The sequence below is a fragment of the Molothrus aeneus genome, chromosome 4, assembly GCF_037042795.1.
Source record: "Molothrus aeneus isolate 106 chromosome 4, BPBGC_Maene_1.0, whole genome shotgun sequence".
NCBI lineage: Eukaryota > Metazoa > Chordata > Aves > Passeriformes > Icteridae > Molothrus > Molothrus aeneus.
In genome coordinates, this window is record NC_089649.1 from 23,614,651 (window position 1) to 23,640,006 (window position 25,356).

The 25,356-nt window shown below is 39.1% G+C and overlaps 1 protein-coding gene across 2 annotated transcripts in view; it reads left to right on the plus strand.

Annotated features, from left to right (window-relative positions):
* The window catches only part of TNKS (tankyrase), a 128,399-nt gene that overhangs the window by 41,834 nt on the left and 61,209 nt on the right, over positions 1–25,356 (plus strand). For both annotated transcript variants that reach the window (XM_066548077.1, XM_066548078.1), the window contains exons 4-5: positions 22,979–23,015; positions 23,880–23,955. In XM_066548077.1, the coding sequence (XP_066404174.1) occupies positions 22,979–23,015; positions 23,880–23,955 (113 nt within the window). The remainder of the gene's footprint in view (positions 1–22,978; positions 23,016–23,879; positions 23,956–25,356) is intronic.

The following is a 25,356-nucleotide window of genomic DNA, read 5'->3' on the forward strand; positions in this document are numbered from 1 at the left end:
ATTTAGTTGCATTTAATCATATGCTTCTTAACTTCCCTCTGTGGTGCAATGCAACTGTTCTTATGCTTTAAAGAACTGTGTGATTAAGTGCTTACTTGCTTGGTAGCCTTGAACACTTTCTAATTTTAAAATAATAGTTAATCTATTGTCAGTCTTGCACGAAGACACAAAATTTTGAATTGGTACCACATTATTAATGGAAGTCTTTCATGCATCTGGCAAGCTATATTGTAAGTTAAGTAAAACCCTTTTGTTTTGGTAATGCATTGATAAATCACACTCTGTCATGTTGCAACACATACAGAACTAGAATTGTAAAACAGTAGACCATAAAGTATGAGTGCTATGCTATTGATTATCTCTAAATAGTTACTATGTATCTGAAACCTGTTTTCCACAGTGCTTTTTCCTGTCCTACAAAGACAGCTACACTTTTGTTCAGAATAGAATAGTAATTTTCAATGCTGATTTAGAGGCAGGATCCTGAGACTTGTTACAGGTGTTATAGATCCCATTTACAGGCATTGGAGGTATTTTTACTTTTCCTTGCAACAGCTTACAGGCCCAAAACTTGGACAAAAGAGGTTTTATCCTGTGTTGCAATTCTTGTAGTTTAATAATTTCCTTTTTATAACAAAAGTGGGCTGTGTCTGATATTTCATTAGTCTGAAATGTTTTAAGATTAGGCTTCCCACTTTATGGATAATAAGCTTATTTCTCTGCTGCTTTGTCTCAGATTCCACAGATCCTGCTGCTTTGAGTGATAAGTGTTTCCATAATGTTAAGCACTCATTAGACCATAGGTGGCTCATGTATTTTTCATTGTTGCATGTATTAGTCCTTTAAACAGCTTGGGAAATGGATTTTGGCAACAGAAATTGTGGGATTAGGTCAGCTAAATTTGATCTTTGAGAGCTGATCACAAGAAGCGAGTGGCAGAGTTAGAGCCTAGATGAGAAGGGAGAAAGGCAAGCTATCTCAGTGAACAAGAACTATTTTATAAAATAAAATATGAAATCAGCCCCCTCAGACTTATCCAGTAGATAAAAAGGAGTATAAAATACTTTCCCCTTTTTCTTTGAGAACACAGAAGAGAACCTGTGAGTTAAATCTTTCCTCTTCAGATTTCCCATGCTTCTGTGCATGTATAATTATTGGCTGAAGAGCCCTACACTATGTCAATGAGCAAGCTGGTTTTAGCTGTCTCCTTTTAGCACTTCTTGGGGAAATGGTTTTCATATCCCCAAGCTTATTCCTTTGGAAATGGCAATTTATATAGCTGTGTCTGTGAGAGCTGGGACAACTTGGGTGTTGGGACGGGTACCCTAGGCACAATATGGGGCCACTTGTGTTAAGTCTGGACAAAGTGTTTAGAAGTAGAAATGAAATAGCATGGGTATTTAATTGACACATAAATGCAATTGGCCATCTCTGCAAACCAGCTGCATATTCCCTTACTAAAGCCTCAGATCAATTCTCTTTTATGCAGTTATTCCAAGGAAGTTTCTACAAAGCTCTGCTTGTCAGTAGCTTCTTGTCAGTAAAAAGTTGCACCCATGGTAATTAAATTTGCAAGCACTGATCCTAACAAAGTCCAGACCTTGGAAGGAAGAAACTGACAGCAAAGTTCATGTCACTGTGTCTCTCCCCCTGCACCTTCCTCAGTTTCCTAAAGTACCTTCATGGTTTTCACAGCTTTCACTTGGTTAGAAATTGTAAGAGGGCCCTGAGGGTATTCCCTTCATCCCTTCTTTTTACTCTCTTTACTTTTCCATTTGATGCACCGTGTTTCTAGAGAATGTCGATGGACTGCAGTGTGGATGGATATCTGCTCTGGCACTGTGGGGGGAGTCTTCTCTGGCACCTGCAACACCTCCTCTCTCTTCTTTTTCTCCGACCTGTGTGTCTGCAGGACAGTTTCTTTCACATGTTCTCACTCCTCTTTCACAGCTGCTGTGCAGTGTTTTTAACCCTTTCCTAAATACATCAGCACGGAGGCACCGCCAGTGCCACTGATGGGCTCAGCTTTGGCCGGCTGGGTCTGTCAGAGCCAGCTCTGAGTGGCTGTGTCCAGCACAGGACAAGGACATCCCTTCTCAAAGGGGCCACCCCAGCAGCACCTCCTGCTGCTCAAACCTGGGCACCTGCACACACTGCACGCTGGAAGCTACACAGACAAAGTCTCCTACTGCCCACATTGAGACTCCAGCTTGTTAGAAGCACTGCTAACTTCAGCTCCCCAAATGAGCCTCTGTTGTAATGATTGACATCTGCTGTGGACCATGTATACATTGCTATCAGGCTAATTTGAAATACAGCCATCTGGAGTTTAACCTCAGTTATTTAATACTGCCCATTCCAGAAAGGCCCTTGGGTCTGTGGTGTGAATGTATCAGTCTTTTTGCTTCTGTCCAGAATGCAATTCTTCTGCAATGTATTTGTCATTAAAAAGAAACCCAAACCCAACATACTGATGCGAAGAAAGGTTCTCATCTCTTCTTTTTTACAGTAAAGCAGCCTAAATTTGCAAATGGCTATCTTCATATTAAAACTTAGAATAATTGGAGATAGTGCAAAAATGGGTAGACCTCCACTGACCCCAAACTGTGTGATTTACATTTTGACATTTTCCATGTAGTCTTTTAGTAACATTTTTACAGCATGAATTTTAGATTTTCTATTTTACATTCTTAACCGTCTTGGAAAATACTTTGCCTCTACAGAAGTAAGACACGAAATATTATTAAATTTCTGTGATTTGAGCTTTCAAAAGAATGAATACGGAATGCTCGTAATGATACTATTTACTCAAGCTTTATCTCTTCTTGGAAGAAACATATATTACTCTAAAAAATTTAAATAGATCATTTCTGCAATAATTCATGAGATTTTCTTGAGAGTTTTAGCTGTAATTAAAGACCCAGTCTATGTCATTGTAAGTAGCATGATCTTTCAGCTCCTCAAAAATGACATTAATGTAGAATGTAATAGTAATTTGTCAGTGTGCATGAAGAGGAGCTGTAATTTTACATTTAGCATTCAGCACGTACACATTTTGACTACTGTGAATTTTAGTCATTTCTATTGCATTATGCTTTACAGTCTGGTAATAATTTAAGAATATATCTAGATTTCATTTGGCATTGCTGCAGTGATGGTTGTTAGTACTTATGTAAGCAAAAACATCTATAATGTTAAAAGCAGAATTTTATGCTAATGAGGATAGCACTTTCTATTCTAAAGAAAGCATTTCATCCTCCATATAGAGCAAATATAAATAAAGCTGAGGATATTAAGTATTGCATTTAGTGGGTAAGGAAAATGTCATGCTATGTGACTACTTACTAGAAGTTTTATTTCCTGGTGTTCATCCTGTCCCAGTAAGTCTCTTAACATTTTCCAAGGGTTTCACAGCTAGTACTTCAGCTAATAGGTTTTGGATTTTGGTATCACAGCCAGAATAATCGTTTAGGAGTTCACAAATATGCTTCTAAAATGTCCCTCACCTCCCTTTGTCCAAGAGCTGGCACTAGGAAGCACATAGTCCCCTGTCTGTTGTGATGTTTCCACATCTGTTCTGTTTTTCAGGATCAGTATGTAGAGAGCCGTTCATCATGGGTGCATACTGTGATTTTTCCTTTGTGCCAGAGTATCTTGTGTTTTTTTCTACAATGACATACTTTACCAGGAGGATACTGCTTTGCCCTGTGTTAATGGTGTTCTATAAAACATGTATTAGGTCTGGTAAATTTGCTTCAAAGATCTTAAAAAGTGTTAAGTCTGGAAGATTTCTACAGGGGAGGTTCTTTTGCGTCTCTTTGGTGTAGGTAATTTCGTCTTGCTGCAGGCCATCTGCACAAACCAGTGAATTTGAATATTCACTACAAGACAGTTGTAGTCAGTTTTTAAATCAGACTTAGGTGAGCTAACTCTTACCCAGGGTGGTCTTCTGAGAACATCATGGGCATGTCAAATACATGATTTGGCATGACACTGCTGCATTGTATTTGTGCCAGCATGCTGCATGACCTACAGAGGTGCATTTTTGTAAGGCTGCTGAAAAATGCCTTCTCAGTTTGGGCCTGCCTGTCTTGTTGCTGTAATGTTCTTCTTGTTTCTGATTGTTTATTCCATAAATGCTTGTCCTAGTTTCCTATATTTGAAAGGAAAAGTGAGGAAGTGTTGTCAGGCTGTGCAGTTTAAATTGAAATTTGCTATAGGTCTGTTCAGAAAAGTCTGCTTAAATTGAAGCGCTGAAATTATTTAGTTCAACAATGGTGCTTGATCTCATTTCTTCCTTCTTAGTTGTCGCTTGCCCTTGGGTTTAACAGAGATATTAAATTGCCTGGGAGCCAGAAATACCTGAGATTCATTTATTGCTGTTTCATTTAAGCCTACTGTTAAAGTTAATGGGTTTATGTCGTTTTTGTACTGTATAGTTTGAATATCTGAGATCTAAAATCTGGTCTGGTGTCACAGAATTGCAGAAGCTCTGGGGCTGGGAGGGACCCCTGAAGATAATCTAGTCCAACCCACCTGCTCAAAGCAGGGTTGACTGGAGCAGATTGCTCAGGACCATGTCTGGTCAGGTTTCGAAAAGCTCCAAGGATGGAGACTCTGGAAGTCCTCTTGCCAGCCTGATCTAGTGTTTGATCATTCTTGCAGTTGAAAAAAGGTAAAAAAGGTTTAATGGCAACACAATAACAGCTAGTTGTTTTCTCACTGTCTGAAATCAAATATTTCTGTTGAATTGTTTTAATATATCCATGGTTGGTGCAGAAACTTCAAATTTGGCAGTGGATTCAGAGGTGTGCCTCTAGCTGCCCCAATGGAAATCCACTTCAGTTTGAGTGACTGTAAGTTTCTGAAAATTTTCATTTGCAAAACCTCCAGAGAACTTATTTTCAGGTTATAGCTGAAAGGTGTATGCTTTATTACTGCTGGAATTATTTGTTCCTATTGACTTCCTGAAGGTACCAGCTATGCTCCAGAATATGCTAGCAGGTATCAAAATGGTGGGAAATTGAGGAAACAATGCAAATACACACCAGCAAGCTTGACCATGAGTTGTTAAAGACCTGTTCACATCATGAGGTCATTCAGTGTAAATAGGGTGTATAGAGTTACATAGTTGTTAGTGAACTGCTTTGACTGCTTAGCAAGGTGACAAAGCAGTTAACAAGGATGATTTTTAAAAAATTGCTGTTGTCAAAGGCATATTCATTTCAAATTAAGGAAGCAATTAACATGAAGCAATTAGTATGCTGTAGTATGTGCTGTGTCAATTCAAACTGGGTTTTAGTTTCATTTACTTTGCATTTCTTTCCTGATAACAGCTAGGATCTTCACTCTTGAAAAAACAAAATAAGCTGTGTAAATTATATTTCTACGATTTCCTGATTCCTCCAAATAAAACCACCAAATGTTGCAAATGGTCAGTCACAGCATTTAGTAACACTTCTCCAAGACTGCTGCTTCTTGTTACACCTCTGCTCTGGAAAACATGTGTAATCTGCTGGTGGGAAACTACATGATTAAAGGTTTGTCTGTAGTTTTGCTTGAATTGAGCCAAACTCAAACTTAGTGAAGTGCATATAGGAATGGGGGGAGGTAGGAAAATTGCAGAAATGTCTTAAGGCTGAGAGTCAGATGTGAACATACTCAGAAATGTCAGAATTGAAGTTGCACAGGTAACCTGGATCCAGGTCTTGGTATTTTTTTCTGTCCAAGCCAGTTATTGGGGCTCCTTATATGCTGATAGCTCCAGATCTTAGTTAAGGTAGAAGGACTTGTGTCTAGAGTATAAATCAATTGGTGAATTGTAAGTTGTAGGATTTTCACTTTGATTTAAGACATAGCTGAATGAAGAGCTACGGTGGGAAGCATCACCTATGTTTTTAAGTAGCTAGACTTCATAAATATGGTCTTGACAAAGGCTATTACAATGTCAATGCTGCTGGTTTTATCCCGGGCACTCTGTTTACAAATGCTGGTTTGAGCATTTGGAAGCATCGGATTCTTCCCAGTCCTTGCTCCAGGAAGCTTATTGGACTGTATTAGGATGGGCAGGGAAGGGCATCTGAATATTGCTGGACTTCTCACACTGATATGCTAAGTGGAAGAGTACTATGGGAGAGTGTGGATAAAGGTTAATTTTCTTAGTGCTGGGGGACAACTTTGGAACTGTCCCTTAGCATACTCTGCTCTTAGCCTTCTGGAGTGTGTCAGAAGAGCTGGCTTTAAGCAGGCAATACCATCCCTCTCTTATATACTGGTGAAGTCTAGTTTTAGCCTCCTCTCCTAATAAAATGCTTATTTCTCTGCTTCCAATTTCTGTTACAGGGTGAGATTATATAAAATACTGAAAAGTTCTGTCTTCTGTTGCTGCTTTGCATGAAAATTTTAAATGCTAGCTCTGTCTTTGTGAAGACATGTTCATTTTTCTCATATAATTATGCCTGGAAACAATTTTCTTTACTTTTTACTGATTCATGTTCCTTCATCATTTATCTTCTTGCTGTTTTCTCCTCTGCTATATTTGCTTTTTTTTCAAGTTAGGTTTTAAAATACTGATTTTGGGTGTTGCTGAGCATAACAACAGTCAGGTTCAGTTCCCTGCTTTGGAAATACAAAACCTTATAGGCCTTTGCTATCTCTCCTGTCAACAGCTTATTAAATACAAAGCTTTTTGGGTTTTGTTTGGGGTTTTTTTCAGTGTAGGGTAGCTGATCTGGTTCAGTCCTGAGGACTTGGCACACACTAGCTGTTACTAAGTAAGGGTCTACAGTCCATTCTTTCAAAAACTTCCAGAAGCATCTATGTAGTGTCCTCCAGGACTGCTACAGCATATGCACGAAACTGCTGTAAGTCAGGATTATGATTACTTTGAAAATCCTCTCCAGATGTAGAATTAAATGCTTATGTAGATATGCCATAGTTCATAAGTATCAGAGACACCTTTGTCAGTCTGTCTTGTTGCAGCCCTCTGGTTAAACTATTCTAGGTCATTGAACTAACCCAGACTTTTATACTAACTGTATGGACTGGCATTGCCTTTGGCAGAAATAAGGGGAGATGTTTTTATGTATGGCCAAAGATACTTTCTCCTTAGAGGATTAGGTTTTTTCAGTCACTTTGCTTTTCATTCTGTTAATGCCAGATTTATTGTCCCTAATTAATTTGATCTTGCTGTGCTATGTTTAATGCTATTCTTTGTTATTGAAGCAGTCAAAGCTTTTTTAACAAATTGAAGAATGGCATCAGTATGAATTTGCTGGCCTTTGTGTATTGCATAAGCACAGCTGTATGCTGCAGTTTGCAGTGTTGCTGTTGCTCTCATTCCTTCAGTCTTTGTAGGTGTTTGCTAAACAAATGGAGTATGGAGGTGTGATGAATCTTGCTATTGTTTTGAGAGGTGAAGACTTTGAGGAATGTCACTGGGTCCTGAATATATTCACCTTACCATCTTGTTTGCATGTGTCATAGCTGTCAGGTGAATATGTTTTAAAAGCCCTGCTCCTAAGTACAGTCTTGGGAGAGAAAGACTGCCTGGAGCAGGGCCTTACTACTGGTAAAGGTGGTTTGAAGAACTGTATCTGTAACAAGGCAGTATGTCAATGGTCAGTGCTTTATGACTTCACTCCAGGGTGTCTTAAGTGTCTGGAATGGATTTGGATGCAAAATCCCTATTTTTACAATTTTTTTCTGTTGGTATATATGCTCATTGTATCCAATGAGGTGCGCTACACACCAAGGAAATATTTATACACCTTAATTCACCTGGAGGATTCTTAATGTCTCTCTTTGTCACTGTTGGGTAAGAGAGCAGCACAGACTCCAGGAAGGCTGGTTTGCACAGCAGCAGCTTTGATACGAAAAACTCTATAGACTGTTCCGATACATTCTACCTGATTGACTAGTTAACAAAAATACTTTCTCACAAGCAATCCTTGAGAAGAACAGGAAAGCAGAGAGTAGGAAAACACCACCTGCAGGTTGTTTATAATAACAAGCTATCATTGTTACTCTACAACTCCCTAAAAGTCTCACAAGTCCAACGTGAGAACTTACCTGGTTTTCTCGCTCTCTGACCAGGCTGTCAAATCCACATCTCTTGGTATTAAAGTAGTTCCTGTCTGTAACTCTTCTTTCTGTTGTCTGAGACCAGCTCTGTCTTTTTCTTGTTTTGCTTCTTTTCCCTGTCATCATCTCTAGAACAGCTTCTTTCTATGTTTCTAAGTACCTATATACTTTGAGAAAGTCATGTCTGAAACAAGTCCTTATTTTTGCCCTTGTTTTCCTCTTCCTCTAGTGGTCTCCAGAGGGTTGAAGTATACCTCCTTTGCTTAGCAATCAAGGAGAGGTTGGAGAGATTTGAAATAAAACTGCCTGAATGAATTGAGTCCGTATCATGTAGAAGTTGAAAGAAGTGCATTTGCTAGCTTGTCAGAAGAGAAGAGGATTTGGTACTTGATGCAAATGCAGGAAGAATCCAAATTTTCATAATTCAGTCCTCAGAGTTGCTTATTGTTCCCATAGACTACTGAGTGCTTTAGACAGACTGATAACTCTATTGCTGTTATTGTGCTCCTCCACCACTATACAATGCATGTGTAAAACATTTGAGGAAGGAAGGCTGGCTGTGATAATGGCACCAGACAGAGCAATTGATTATGTGCTTGAGCTGAAGAGTAAGGCATTTCTTTTTTTTTTTTTTTTGTGGTGAAGAAACATGATAGCTTGTCTTTGTAGCTGCAGTTCAACAAAGTGCATTAGACATGAGACTATCAAGGTCACTAGGACTGCTCACATGCATGCTTAAAGTTAAGCATACTTTAGAGTGTTCTAACTACATTATTTTGGGGAGCCAAGGGAAGCTGAAAAACTGACTGGTGTTGATGGTTTCCTTTTTGGCAGAAAAGCAAAGTGTTGTGTTCCAGAGAGAACATCATAATTTTTCAGGGATTGGGAAAATACAGGCATGGAATTTTACTCTGCAAAGAGTACAAGCAGTGATTTGAGGCTTTTTGGAAAATACAGGAAGAGGACTGGTTATATAAATGTCTCAGTATATAAGGACTATTTCAAATAATTTACAAACACAAAAAAGTTCTCAAAGATATCTCCAGGAGACTGTTATTCACAGATAATGTTCTTTTTTTGTCAAGTGTCTATTCTTTGAATAGAAGCTTCATTGTGTGCAGTACTGCACTGCACACTGCATTGAGATAAGAGGACTGACGCTATAATGTTTTCAAGCATTTATTTTTAAATGTCTTCAGAACAAATTTTACATAGCTGCCTGTTTGTAGGGTACAAACTTTGGAATGGCATATTTCCTTTCTCTAGACTTGTATTTTCCTTTGGTCACCTAAAAAGTAAGTACTTTACTCTTTTGAAGGCATTCACTTGTGTTTTGAAATTAAACCTTGTGTATTTTCTGCTGTTTCAGTAGCATTTTCAGTTCATAACTTAATTTGATTATTTATTGGCCATAGACCATCATGGTCCGTATCCTTCTGTGCTCTGCAAATTTGTTTTTGCTTGCCTTTCAGGAATACAATGTTGTACTTGTTTATTTGATGTTTATTTTGTATGATGGCAAGAACATTTTGGCATGAATTCAGAATTCAGTTTGTTCTTTCAGTCCGGGCAGGCAAACAGCTCTGTCCTTACATGAGTAGCAAACTCATGGCAGCTTTCATCTGACTGCCACCTTCAACAAAGTCATTACCTCTTGCTATGTGTGTGTGTCTGGCATGGCCAACCCGGGTGGTACAAGTAACTGACAAGGCTGCCAGCTGTTCTCAGGAATAAACCTAACAGACTTGCTAGAGGAGCTTGTCTCTATCTGAAAATTAAAACTCCTATAATGCATACAAGTACCTTTGAAAACCTCTCAGATCCTCACATCTACCACTGTCAGCCCTAAAGTAGCAGCTTCTCATGACGAAGGACTGATTCTGTAAAGAATGCCTTCATTTTCTGTATGCAGTCTACCTTTACTTTCAGGAAGGTAATATGGGAGGGAGCATACATAAGTAACAAAAGCCAAACCTGTGATGTCATCAAATGTAGGGAAATTGGGCTATTAATTTCTAAAAAGCTTTTGAATAGATTCGTGTAGGGAGCTGGACTCTATAAAATACGCACCTTGCCTTTACAAGCTCTGTTCCTACAAACAGTGGAAAAGGAGGGCAGAGCCATGAGAATCTTCCTTCTGAGAATCTATTTTTTTGATTAATAAAATCCAGCCTTTATTTTTGTAAGTAATTTTGGATGATCATATTACTTCTGCTACTTGATTATATTAATAATAACTACTCTGATAGACTCTACTTAGAGGATCAAGCACCATGACTTCTGTAACTAAAATACTCTTTTGCAATCACTGACTTGCCCAAAGTCATAAGGCAGGTTGGTGTGTGTTCAGCTCCTGCCTGATCTCCTGCAGTGGGCTTCCCTGGAGTGGTAGGCTCTCAGTAGTCTGCTCAGGAGTGAGGCAGGGTGTAGGCTGCACTGACATCTTGACTTCCATCCACTGTGAAACTGGGCAGTCAAGAGCTTACCTCAATGCTCAGTCAGTTAACCTTCTTCAGGACAGACTTCCTCCAGTGGCCAGGCCTATTGCAGGAGTGAATGCAGGGAGTCTACATTTCAGCTACCTTTGCCTACAAGGTAAATCTCACACATTAAAGGCAATTTTGTGCTGAAGTTGAACAGATAATCTGATGCTGACCGCTGCCAGTTTGCAGAACCATTCAAAAACCTGGATGTCTATTGCGCTGTTGTAAACAAACCTAGGTTTTTGTTTTTGTTAAAGTATGTGCAAGGCAGACCTGTGTCAGAGACATTATTTTCTCAGTAATATTCATTTGTGGTTCTGCTGGTTAGTCTCTTGTCATCTATTGCCCTGGAAGTGAAGGATTTATTCTATCTGGCAGAACAGACAAAAATAACCTTTCCTAAGAAAGGAGGTGTGCAGATTTTATTTACTTTCTAGCAGTCATAGCCAAAAATCTTGTGAGCAGCCTTTCCAGTAGAGAAAGACAATTTCTTTCTTATGTGCACAAGAAAAAAGAATTTTTTATAAAATTAGAGGGATGGAAAGAACAAAAACCCAAACCAGCACTGTATGTAAGTATAAGATTAAATATACTTGTCTAAGAATGGAGGGAATAACATTTCTGTGTTTGCATTGCTGATCTTCCCACAAATCTAAAAGGTAAGTATTTTAAGTGATGCCTTTTCAAATGGTGCATTATCCTCAGGGAGCTAGATGAGAACTCTCATCAGTGTTCTAGAAATTGTTGGTCTAATTATCCAGGAAATCTTCCTTTCATGGATCTCTTTTCTCTTGGAGTCATGTTGAGCTATGCAGGGAAACCTGTTCCTGCCCACTGGCAGGGCAAATGTAGCTCCATCTCCAGAGTCTGCCTACTTTTGTCTGCCTGCACTAATGCAAGGCAGTAGGTAAGTGTTTTTCTCCTTAAGAGCTAGCAGATCAGAAGGAAAATAATTTATGACTTGTGTGCATTGTGGCTTCTTACTGTATGTGGCTGTAATTTCTAAATAGGGTATTCTGTCTTTGCTAAGGCTGGGAGCAGCATCTTTGAGAAGGTAAGAAAAAGGGAAAGGAAAAAAGGAACCCTTCTTAACTGCTGGCTAGGAGTCTCCCTGCCCAAAATCTGAAAGTATTGTACTTCCAAGTGTGGTTTGAGTTGCTGAAGGACACCACTGAGGGAAATTTTCTTGTGGAGCACTACCTGTATGCTCAAGAGTTATGTGGGCTTCTCTATCTAGCACAGCCTTCTATTTGGACGAAAATGGTAACTGTAAAATCTGTCTGACAAAAACCAGAGGCAGACTGACATCTTAGACTGTTGGACTCCTAGAGAGCCCACTGCCAAGGGTCAGGGCTGCTGGTGTGACAGTTGAATGGAAAAAGAGAATCCAGAAAATTTTTGTACTCTCTCTCTTTGACCTTGCCTGTTCCTTTCCTTGTGTCCTTTATCTAAATCCAAAACCATTTTGATTGCAGTAAAGGATGTTATGGCTAGAACTGTTTTAATGGCACAGTGTGACCCAGCAAGAGCTGTCCTTTCTCTGGGTATTTGCTCTTCCTCCCTGCAGTTTTCGTTGTGCTGCTCTCTGAAGACAGACCCAATTCTCTTATAACCTGTCTTTGCTCTGCTAAAGGATGCTCAGGGGATGGCAAAAAGGAGAGTCAGGAGGCAAGTTCTGTCAGTAATAATCTCACCATTTCCTGCATCAGTAACTGGGCTTTTATAGAAAGGGACAAGCAGGAATCCTAAACTGGTGTTGGGGAAGGTACAGTATGATTTCTCCTTGATGGTATGTACTCTCTGGGAGGAGTGTAATACTGAGTTAGCTCCTGCTGAACTAACACACTTAGGGCACAGTAGAGAGAACCTGTGCTAGCTCTTGCATGGTGTTTCCTTTTAGGTTAAATGGAGATTTAAAATACTACTTTTTTGAAAGATAACAATGAACTGTATCTCAGAATAACTTTGAAATAAAGCCATTGGAAAAATAGACTGGTTTAGGAACTGCTGGTAATCACATTACCTAAATAAGAGGATCACTTAAACATATTTTCTTTAGTGTTTTTAAGATCATTAGTGGTTGTGATGAATGAGGAATGTAGAAATACTTTCTGGCCAATTATATTTTGTATTATTTGGGGTAAGCAGAGTCTTAAAATCTAGTGAGATTTCTGAAAGTGAGAAAGCAGTATTTTTTTCCTACTTCTTGCAGAACACAATAAAACTGTCTTTTACTGCAGATTTACACAGAAACCTGCAGAGTTGTTATGCTGAGGATACATGCAGTTTATGTATTTCCTTTCTGTCCAGCAGCAGAGGGAGCATCTGTTTTGGAAGATGCTTTATTTATGGATATACCTGTGACAGAGTTCTTGCACTTAGTTTTTCAGCAGCAGTGAAGTGTGCATGGTGTATCAACAGTTTCCATTTGGGTAGGACTGATGGCTGGTGTCCGTGGTCACCTTGTACAGGGATGTCTTGAACAGGCAGCCCTGTGCTGCATCTGATCAAACTTGCTGGTGTGAATGAAAGTTGAAGGGATATCCTTGTAATGACAGCAGTCTGGTAAACTGAAGCTCTTTAATTAAGGAGTAAGCATCTCTTTCATTCTCTCAGACTTCTTTTTTTCCTTTGGTGCTATTTTGTTTCCAGTCTTCATAATGAACTAAATTTAGGGCAATAAATTATTATTTTGAAGAAATCATATGTGTAAACCTGTTACCTCTGAGGAGCAGCTAAGGAATTTGGGTTTGTATAGTTTGAAGAAAGGGGGCTGAGGGATGCCCTCACAGCTTTCTCAAGTTTCCTGAGGGGGGGAGCTGCACAGGAAGGTTCTGAGCTCTTCTCCCTGAGATCCAGTGACAGGAAGCATAGGAGTGGTTCAAAGGTGTGCCAGGGGAGGTTCTTAGACCGCATGTTGGCATTTTTTTCACGGAGAGGGTGGTCATACCCTGGAACAGGCTTCTACAAGATGTGGTCAATGCCCTGAGCCTGTTGCCGCAGAAGAGGCATTTGGACAATGCTCTTAACCACAAGCTTTAGCTTCTGCTCAGCCCTGAAGTGGTCAGGCAGTTGAACTACAAGATCACTCTAGGTCCCTTTAAACTGAAATAGTTTGTTCTATTATGCATTAAACCAGTAAAGTATTTAAAACAATGAGGTTGATATAAGGGACTGAAAATGTTTACAGAACTTGAGTTGTGTGTAGTTAATTATTCTTTCATTGCTGGTAAATAATGTAACCCTTGTCAGACTTCCAGAACATTGGCAGTAGGTACTGTTATTGCTGTGCTTCTGTCTTGTGTTATGTTATTCCAACAGGAATAGCAGAAAGTGCCTGAGTGTAAATAGAAAATTAATTTTTTCCCCAGTTGGTGTTTTAATCGTTATTTTTTAGTGAGGATAGCAGTTTGCAGATTCAGATTTCAATCATTTTCTGTAAACTGCAGCTTTTTTTCATCTTAGAATATGCTCTTAGTCACATTAGGGCACAGAGCTGCTCTTTGCCTGAGTGAATATGCAGAGACCCTACCATGGCTCGGATCAGCAGAAGCTTGAGTTGAGTTACTGGGACTGAGCACTGCTACTGCAGATGTCTTCAGAAAAGGTGTTAAAAGATGACTTTTAAAAATGAGACAAAACAAATGGAACTGTTGTATTTAAGTCAATAACATCTTTATCATAAAATCTGATGGGGAGGATAAGGGAGAGGAAGAATGTTCCAAGTTAAGCAGCTGCTTTTTACTCTAGGCTACCAGTACTAATCTTTCATATCAATCCACATATCCTGTGTCCAGTCAGGGCACCATCTCCTTTCTTCCCTTGATTTGTACCCAACTTTCCTTAGTTTTCCAACTGTCTTTTGACTCTTAGATAGCAAATAAAAATCCAGGGGGGAAAATTTGCCCACAGCAGGAAGGTAAATGGGTTGATTTTGGGGAGCTATTTTGTCACCATCTGTTTGTTGGGCAGATAGGTGTGTTTTCCAAAATGTTTCAAGTGAACTGTTGACAGATGAGTTTTGTGGTTTTTGCCATGACAAAATGGTTCATTATAACAAAATATATATTGCCTCTGTTTTGTTATTCTTTTATTAAGGACTTCCTTGCTGTACTTTGCTTAAGTGTTTCATAAATATACGTTGGCTCTCTCATTGCTGTGTGTTTGACAGGTTTGCCCCATTTCCTCCAGTTATAAAGGAGTTCCTCCCTTCTGCTCACTACTCTGGGGCCCAGCAGGCAAAGGAAATGTTTTGTATTTTTGTCTGGGAGCTAGAGGAGTGATTTAACTGGATTTGAGTTCCTTCCAGGATGTGTGCTGCAGGGCAAGCGTGGTAACACGCGTGCATTTTTTATGAGGTGGTAGCCTGTGTTTCCTCAGGTTTGTAGAGTAAGTTTAGATACACAGGGCAACTTCAGGCATACAGAGGAAGGATTGTACTGTTCAGTAAAAAGAAATACTTTGGCACATGTGTACATTTTATGTCTCCTGTTCATTTTCTAGCAAACATTAAAAACTCCCACTTCTTTAAATCTGTACAATTTGTTACTACAAAATCTGTCATGTTTGCTGTAGCTAAGAGAATATAGATTTTTTGGTTAAAATGCTTCAGTTTTAAATCCAGCTATGGATTTTCAGACACGCCATCCCCAGCTTGTTAGCATGTTTTATCTGCAATGGGAAAATTGGAGAAACTGCAAAATTTAGTCTTCCTGTATTTACTCCAGAGTTCTTTTCAGAGAAAGATTAAATGATGAAGCATAATTTTGGAGCCTTGCCTTTATACAGTATGGCTTTCCTGAGGGTTGCATTTTATATTTTTCTTGCTAGTTTTCTTCCATGCTTTATGTAAGTTATGTAAGGTATTTCTGTGGTCTCTCTTTAGAGAATATTCTGGGGAATTGAATGATTTACTTGTTTATGGATATTGTTTGGAAAGAGAGGGTAGGGAGCTGGCTTTTGAAAAAGATGCAGTAATACAAGAGCAGCTTGGCTATCTGTCCACCCCTACTGCACTCAAGTCTTTGACAAAGAGAGTTTCTTAGTCCTTTGTCTTCCTCCAGAAAGTTTGCAGTTTGCCTTGAAATCCTGGAGAGAAAATGCATATGTGGGCATGTTGCAGAAATGAGAAAGTAATTGTGGCTGAAAAATTGAGCAGTTTATTAGTTATTAATACTGAGCATGGCCAAAGTAGTGGCAATTACAGTGGATGATTGTTTTTGCTGATAGCAGGAATTAATATAAGAAATGAAGGGAAGAGCCATGGTCTTGTTGCTTTTGCTATAGGCATGAAGGGGTGGATAATGGGGAAGACTCTGGAAAAAACCCGTCAGATTTCTTTTCTATATGTAATTTCACAAAAGATGTCATGAGTATTGAACTTTGGTGAAAAGATGAGCCTCAACCCCTTCAATTTTTCCGTCACACCAGTGTGTTTTGAATTGCTGAAGGTTTGGGTTTTCTTCCCAGTCACTTGACATGATATTCTGCAGTCTTTTTAAGTTTTTCAATCTCAGTCTGAAAACATGACAGACGAGCGGTGGTGTCTTCAAGATAAGTACAGCATTCTAAAATAGTACAGTTGTAGTGAAAATACTAATTTTTTCACACTAAGAATAAAAAATGGATGTGTGCGTGGTGTTTATATGAGTAGCAGGCACTGAAACTACTTGTACAGGTCCACTAAACAGGTTCTAGAATGTTTGTCAGATTTAATATTTCAGAAGAAACTATATGCTAAACTTGTAGCATGTGGTAACATTGTTGAAAGTAAAATTATTTATATGGATAACCACATAATGGGTAGTTGTAGGGGTTTTTTGTGTTTGGCTTCATCTTTGGTTTTGTCTAATTATTTAAGAGTTAAGACACTTGAAATCCTCTGACAAAGGGACTGTTTTCATCATTCTGCTACTGTATAGGAAATCTGGTAACTTATTTTAACGAATAGACCAGCACCACTGAAAAAAGGCATTCTGAGAAACAGACTTGTTACATGTCAACCGTGAACTTACTGGTGCTATAACTGCACATGCACTGAAGACCCATTTTGATACACCACCTAATCCTCCTTAGTGACCAAAACTCTAATGTGCAGTGTGTGTAATTTATGGCTTGATATGGGGACAGCATTTGGTAACTGCAGTATCCTGTGTATGCTTATGTAATAGATGTGCTTTGAACTGATGGCTTAATAGACAAGAATCTCTTTTATCAGGTAAGATCCTGGCAGAGGTTTTGCCAATCTGCACTATATAAAGCTGCAGGTTTTTTGACGTAGTGCTTTCTGCCAGGCCTTAGGAGAGGCTTTTTTCTCTGGAGCTGTAAATCTGGAATGCTCTGCATTTGAGCTCTGTCCACGTAACTGAAAGATGTTCCAGGTCGGATGCTGCTAGCTCAGTGGTTTGGTAGAGTTGTGGCCAAAACCAAATGATGTTTGCTTTTTTCTTTAACTTCCACACCCCCTTTTAAAACGTATCCCTGAAAGACTTCACTATTAGCTGAGTCATTTTCAGTTTTAAAATTTCAGTTACAAATGTCTGCTTTGAGTCCAAATGCAGAGTGCCTGACTCATCTCATAGAAGAGGCAGAGTTAAGGTGTCAAACCTTTCCTCCTTGGTAACATTCCTCCTTGCTGGAACTTGTTCTTGAAGGCATTGTCTTCTGAGTTGCTTTTCTGTCACTTGCATATGCTAGTGTTACTTTGGTGTATTACATCCATGACAAGAGCTTAAAATTAGGGTCTTGCTGTGTTCCTGGTTGAGCCTATTTAGACAGCTTATAAAATCAGCCCATTTATTTGTGAGAGACTGCTGAGCAGAGAAGTGCAAGAGGCATAAAGAAATTAACCCTAAACAAGTGGGAAGTAAAGTATAATGTAACTATTAATAAAACCTTAAATTGTTATTTTTTGCTCCTCTTTATTCTCATGTGTTTCTCAGAGTACTAAGTTACAGATGCCTTTTTCCAAATAATATTATTTCAACATACCTTCTTTTTTTTGTTGACTGGTTTTTTTTGGCAGATATTCCCTCAACCTGGTGCTATTTGGATGGTAAAAAATTTCTTACTCTGATTTAACTCCATATTTTAGTGTCACCTGCTGATTTACATATAATAAAAATTAAATGGGGAAGAAAGAATTGATGAGTATTTTAATAGTATTTTTAGACCCTTCAAAAGCAGCCATGTTGAAAATAAAATTTAAATTTGCTAAAATAATGCTAAAAAATTTTAAAATTAAAAAAAACCCCAAACCCAAAATCTCATCCTCTCCCAATAACCTTAGCAGTCTCTCAGAAGCACAAAAAGTCTTGTGCTCTGATTATAACTTGAATATTTGTTTTAAATACTTAAATATTACTCAGAAGACCTTGGGGGATTTAAAAGGATGGTATAAGGGATGTGTATTATTGATCACCCATAGGTGTGTGTGCAGTCCTGGAGTGTCAGGGAGAAGGTGTATTTTAATTAACTTCTGTGGAGTTTTATTTCTTTGCTGAACTCTACATTGCTTTCTTTGTAGCAATGGCAGCCCAAATGTAGAGTTTCCATTCCCCTCCCTCTTGTTGCAGCACCATCCTTGTTCAAGGTCTTCATTCTCAGGAACCTGTTTGGGTCCCTGGCCATGGACTGAGCTGGATGAAGTAACAAACCTGATAGAAAAACAAGTTCTCAGCCCTCCTAGATGCATCAGGACTCTGTTGTTTTCCCAACAACCCCATGCATTCCTGTGCTATCAGACTATAAGGTTGGAAAGGCACCAGAAGCACTTCTAAATGAGGAAAAATTGGGAGGTTTTGACACCTGCTGTCTCTACTCTGATGGAGAGCCCATGTCCTCTGTGTTGCTGGGTAATCGTGAGTGCTTGTTTGAAAAAGAAACAAAACAATCTGCTGGACTGCTGACAAAGATCTTGTCAATCTTCTTGTGGGATGTATATTTTGAAGAATGGAAGCTCAGGTTTTCATGGCAAGCAACCAATAACAAGTGTTAGGTCTGCACATGGTCAAAGGTCAAATTTAGAGCTGCCATGTTTTTTAACAGAGCAAGATTTCTCCCCAGACTTCCAGTGCTGCTAGACCTGAGCTGCCAAGAGGGAACAGGAGGTCCTGAGGAGATTACCTGAGATTACCATGAAACTTAAGGTGTTGAGCTCAGTGGGACCACTGAGCACAGGTTGCCCAGAGAACTGGTGGAGTCTCCATCCTTGGAGAGATGTAAAAGCCACCTGGACACAGTTCTGAGCAGGGTGCTCTTAGGTGACCCTGCTTGAGTAGAAGGGTTGGATGAGAGACCTCCAGAGGGCTCTCAGTCTCAAACATTCTGTGATACTCATGAATTTTCCCTCCCCAGCCTGTGGCCATGGTTGCATGTTCATAAGACTCATGTTCCTTTGTCACAGGTCAGAAGCAGGGGATCGTTGGCTGGCATAAAAATTTTCACTGTGTTTAAGTATTCTGGGGATTTAAATTTATAATTGTGATTCTATATAATGTACAACTTCATATGGAAAAACCTCTTTAGGTTTTCAGTTTGGTTTAGAATATGTTAATCCACTTTGTTTCCATTATATGTTGCCATTGGATAGTAATGGCTTGGTTTAATTTGTGGCATTGTTTTTTAGGAAATTGTCTTCACTATAGAAAGCTGACGTGATATTATGGTGAAACAAAACCTGCTTTATCCAGATTGAAATTTTAGATCTGGCTGCTTTCTGTATTGGCTGACGTGTATGGAGGGATAGGAAAGGAATTCACCTTGGTTTTGAGTGTAGATGCATTGAAAAAGCACTGTTGATTTATGCCATGCATTCAGATAGGTTTTTCAGTATTCTGTTGAAATTTCAAGACTTTCAGGATAGACTGAAATAGGGTTATTTGTCTGTAAAGATAGATTCATTATGCTATTTTTTCCCAGCTTCCCGCTACTGATCTGCTCAACCTCCAGGTGCAAGCAGCCACTGATGTCTGATAGTTAATAAGCATTTGCTAATTTGCTAATCAGCTACTGCAGAATGCAGCTAGGGCCAGGCACAGCAGTGACAGCATAGCAGCAGCTGATCAGGAGTCTTGGAGGTAACTGGTTTTCTCCTGGGAGGGGAACAGAAAGAGAGCTGGTTAGCTGCCTGATGGTAGCTGTGATCTGAGACCCTGATTATCTGTGGTTAGCTGTGGTAACTTCCTCATTCCAGCATAAATGGAGCAGCAGTGGTGTGATCTGGAGCTGGGATCGAGTAGAGAACTTCATTTAAAGAATGCTGACCAAGCTGTAGACAGTGAAATTGATCAGATGCAGTGAATACCACTGCATCCCCATGGTTTCTGCTTCCCTACTAGCTTTTGTCTGATGAGATAGGAACAGGGACACTGCTATGGTGCTCTCTGCTCCCCATTTCACACCTTGTCTTTGCCTTAAGAAATTCCCAGGCCAGCTGTCACTGGGCTGCCTGGCGTGTAGATGCCCTTTTACAAAATTATAAATTCTAACCTGCCTAGAGGAGCTCTTTAAGAGATGTTATTAGCTTAGTTAAAGTCAATTTGACATTCTTTGAACACAAGTGTTATGTGAGGTTGATGGTCTGTATTCCTGTACTTCTGCTTAGAACTTGAAATTCATCTCTGCCCATGCACGCATGGTTTGTTTTCAAATGCTTGCAAATGAATATTTGATGAGGTAGCTGTGGCCAATAGCTGCAGGATGGCCTTTGATAAGCAGCGTTGGCTGTGTTGGCAGAGCCCTCTGCTGGGAGCACAGCCTGTGCCAGCAGCAGTCGGTCCTGCGGCCAGCGCCACCCGCTTCTCCCAAATGCCATCAGCCAGACCCCTCTCGGCTCTGTGCTATCCCACCAGCTGCCTGCTACAGTGCCCAAGGGGTTCCTCTTCATCCCACAGAGCCTCTGGAGTTCACTTGACCTTTTCTTATTTTTTTTTTTTTTAGCAAACCTGGTAGTGGGCTGTAAATGCTTATGTGATTTTAGGTTTTGATTTACAAAATACAGTGGCACTTTGAGAGTAATAAAGTTAGCCAATTACAAAATAATGTTTTCCTAATCAGTGTGGGAGAACCATGATGAATTTCAAAAATTGCATGTATGGATTACAGCCCTGTCTGTAAATACCTTTTTTAAAAAAGTACTGCTTAGTAAAACTAACTGATCTAATTGGGCATACATGGGGACATTCCTAAATCAATAGCCACAGCTTTCCTTTTTCATTGGACAGTAAGGCTTCTGCTATTCAAAGTATTAGAGGAAACAGCTTTTGTGTGATAAAATACTAACTTACTGAGCATGAAGGAAAAATGTTGTTACTCTTCTCTAACCTAGTATGTTCAAAAGCCTGGTTAGGACTACTAGATGCATTGCCAAACCAAACTGTGCAAAGAGGTATTTTAATCTGGTTATGTCTCTAAAGTGTTGATATGATACAGGCCAATAATTCTACTGCAGGAAATCCAGCTGTTTGAGATTGTTGCACAAACAATGCAGTAGTAATAAAGGGTCTTTTTTTCTTCTTCACATGCTGGCCAGAGCTTTTCACTTACCATTGATTTGAAACACTCACAACTGTGCCCAGTATTTTATATTCATTAAATAAAAAAGAGGAACATGTACCATGGCTTAGAAAAGGCTGTTGCCTGTGGTGGACAGGCCCCCCTTCTGATGAAGCTGAAGAGTGGTAGAAGTCAAAGGCAGTCATATTTCTGTGTCATTTGATTTGTCTCATGATGAAGCTTTCCTTAACAAAGACATAAATTCTTTCAAAAGCTAGGTTAACCTTCCTGGCCTATATTTGAAATAACCAGTTTCACCTTTGCTTTGAACTTACTTGCTCCATTGCTGGGGTTCAGCAACACAGAAAACTCTGTTAGGAGACCCATTATGTGAGTGGCATGATGGAACTCCTTGCTGCAGGTTGTTGTGAATTCCCAAAGCTGAACATTATTCAGAAAGCAATTAAACACACCTGTGAAAGGAAAAATCACCAGTATGATGAGATGTAGATATTGCTTTTGAAAATTCCCCATCTGCATCCAAGGGAATGGGCAGAAACTGCATGGCTGTGTGTACTCACCCTCCTCCTCCTTACCCTTGTGTGAAGGCAGGATGAAATAAAGGGGACTCCTTAAGGAAAAGTCAGGTTTTGTTGTGGTTCCTGTAACCCTCTGCTGTTAGCTGGAGAAGCCATGGTGGGGGGAGGACCAAGCTCTTCATGGTGGATGGGGAGTCTAACCCTCCTCCTGCACCTTACAGCTGTTCTTTAAGGGATGCTTTCAGATGAACCTTCCATCTTACCTGCCATCCAATCTGGCATTTTCCATGACCCAGTGCCTTTCCTCACCTGTAATGAGAGTTTCACTGGAGGCTTATTACAATTACTCATAGGGGGCGGCACACAGAGGTTTTTTTCCTCTTTTGTGACAGCTTCTTCTTCCTGTTTTTCTCACAGCATTTTGGTTAGAGGCTTTAATTCTCCGGCAGATGGTATACAGTATGTTTTTCAAACCCTTTACCTTTTGGGTCTAGGATACACTCTGTTCTCTGACTGCATAAAGCTGCTAAATAGCTATTTTTTTGTAATTTCTGACTTGAAATTCCACTCCATTTGTATTGCACAATGTCATAATGATTCAGCTTTGTAGAATTCTGTCTTACTTCCGTGGGTTATCTTGTCCCATGCTCTTTTTAAAATACTAACATGCAGTTTTAATCCTGTGCTGCAGCAACCCTTGTGAGTTGTCTGTTTTAACTCAGGACTTCAAATATAAATGTTGCTTTAACATTACTCGTGGTTATCTCTAATCTCAGAGTCTCGTAGCAAAATCTGTTGCAGAGTTCATCCTCTTTTGTCTGTGCTTTTTATTTCAACCGTGTATTTTGTTGAAAAGTGGCTGATGATATAATACCTGGATTTTTTTTTAATAATCCGTGCTTTTCTAAAGAACTTAGTGAAGTGTAACATTACCATTCAAATAGGCAGGTGAGAGCCTCGGAGATCAGTAATTTGTACCTTTTCAAAAGCCGCACTGCCTTGCTTTGTCTTGGAATTTATTATGCTTCCCAAGTATAATGTGACATACTGAATAGGGCAGGGGGTGGGGACATTGTCTTCAGCTGACATGCCGCTATCAGCGGGACTGTGTTTCTGGACACAAGATTTCGCAGTCATTGGTTGTCCGAAGAAAGCCTTTCCATCTGAGGATTGGACAAGAAGATGCGTCAATTTGCTGCCCGTCTCCAAGGTACTGGTGATGCTGCCTCCACAAGCTGGCTAACGTCACAGCTCCATCACCCAGCGGGGTGTGGGCTTTTTTCTCCTCTTCTCTGTTTTAATTCTGTATTTGCTTCCTACTGCATTTCTTAATCTGTCTTCTGCCAAATGCTAACAGCATGATATTTTGCAATCATTTAGGTGAATACAAGAAGGACGAACTCCTGGAAGCTGCTAGGTGAGTGCTGCTTAGAATATAAAACGTATTTTGGGGGTGGAAGCAGGCGAGGAAAAGGGGTTTTTAAAATAGTACTGTTTTGTCATCGCCTTTCCATGAAATGCTGCAAGCAAACCACTTAATTAGCATAAATCTCTTCAGACTTTAGTCTGGTACAAATGTAAAAGCCTGTTTATGTAATTGAAATCCCCCACTATGGTGGTTATAAGGTTAATATTGAGTTTTTGTTTTAAGCTGCTTAAATCCTCTTTATTGTTTTGTGACTGTTCTTTTTAGGGGCAATTTAAATATTGGAATCTTTTTTTTTCTTTGGGTTTTTACTGCTACCATAGGGTGTATTTTGAAAATAGGTTTTATCCGAACAGAGCATAAGGAAGCCTATACAAAAGGTGTAAAGTTCAATTGTATATTGCAAAGGTGCTTTTCATCCTTCCTTCTGACTGCACAAGACCATTTTATATAGCCTGTTAACCCTTCTAAAAAAATTTTCTGGGTATTGGTATATAGCTGTTTCACATGTTATAGGCCATATGCTATGAAAATATGTTAAATTCAGAACATTTATTGCGACAAATGGTTTCAGAGGATCTGTAAAATTAGAAAAAGGAAATACGAGGTTAAGGAGAGAAATTGAGGTGTTTTTGTATGATCTTTCGCAACACATTTAACTGCAAATGTAGTATTCTTTTTTGTATTTACCCTTGGTTTTGAAATGTTCAAAAGATTCTTTAGCCATCCAGCATTCTCCCTGCCACAGCTCAAATTTAAAATATACTATACTTTGCAAAATACTTGCTAAGGAGATAGATATCAAACAGCTCTGCCCTTTTCCCACCCTTTCCATAATATTCTCCTCATTTACAGGAGTGGTAATGAAGAAAAGCTGATGGCTTTATTGACTCCTTTAAATGTGAACTGCCATGCAAGTGATGGGCGTAAGGTAAGTTAATACCTGCTTTATATTTCAATTATTTAAGAAAGGCCAATTTAAGCATACTAGTAAGCATAGATGTATAAAGGAGAATGTATTGGGGGGGGGAACCTGTGATGCCTTTTCACCATAAAATTAAACATTGGTATACTTGCCACTGGCAGCTGTGACAGATTAAGTCGGCAGACATGGGTTTTGTGTGTGTCTTTCAAACATCAAACACTGGTCTAAATGTAAACAAAACTTTAAGACCCTTTGTAAGAAAAACAAAATGTACTGTTGCAGATGGATAAAATTACTAAAGGAAGAAAGTTATTATTTGTATTTGAACATTGCCTGGGTGAGGTGCTTGGTATTCAGCTTAGCTGCTAATACACTGCCACATAGACTGGCACTGTATTGCTATGTTTAACACCTTCTGCATTTTCTTAAATTTGACATTATTGTTTTGACTTTGTCTGGCAGAGATGTTTGAATGAGTTAAATTAAGAATTAGGCTGAAACTGGAGGAGGGAAGAACATACGGAGTGAGAAGTAGATCCTATGATTTTTGATGGTTTAGATTTCGAGATGATAGTCTGTCTAGACTGTTGATTTACAAATGTTGCATTTGGGTTTTTTTTTTTGGTTGGTTTGTTTGTTTGTTTGATTTTTTTTTTTTGGTATTTTTTAACTGTGTACCAGAATGTTTTTAATATGTATCTGTTAAAGTGTTTCACCTGTAATAGTACATCTCATTTTTGGAGAGAAAAGCGTGGGAATGTTTTCTTTTCTAGCTTTTTTTAAATTTTTGATGGAGTGTGTTGGAGCACAGTATAAACATCTTCCCATCCTGGACCTGTTGTGGAACAGCCCAGTTCCACTGAAATCAGTAAAGATAGGTTAATTTACACTTTTGGTTAACAGGTATGTTGTTACTGAATATAAAAAAAATACAGCTCCATTGTACAAAAATTCCTGGTTTTTATACACATTTTTAAATGTTTTTCAGTTGTAGTGGCTATCATACATACTATGTGATGGAAAACTCAGCCATTTTTTTGCTTATTTACATTTATCACTGATTGAAAGTTGATGCATCTTCCAGGTTTCGAAAGCAATTGATTTTACGAACTGAGGACAGGCAATTGAACAAGGGCTCTATTTAATTTAGCAGTGTTGAAAATGATGAAACACTCTCCACATTTTAAGATTAAAGATATTGTCCATATTTTTTGAATTTCCTTTTCTTATTTTAAGACTTTGCTGTTCAAGTAAAAGTGTATTTAGCTATTAATAGTGCTCTATTGCACTGTTATAATTAAATGGGGTGGTGTACAGCAGTGCATTACTGAATAATTCAGCCCCCATCACTATTGATCTAAGGCCAAATGCAGAGTTATGACTTCTGTCAGCAGGGCAAAGAATGAG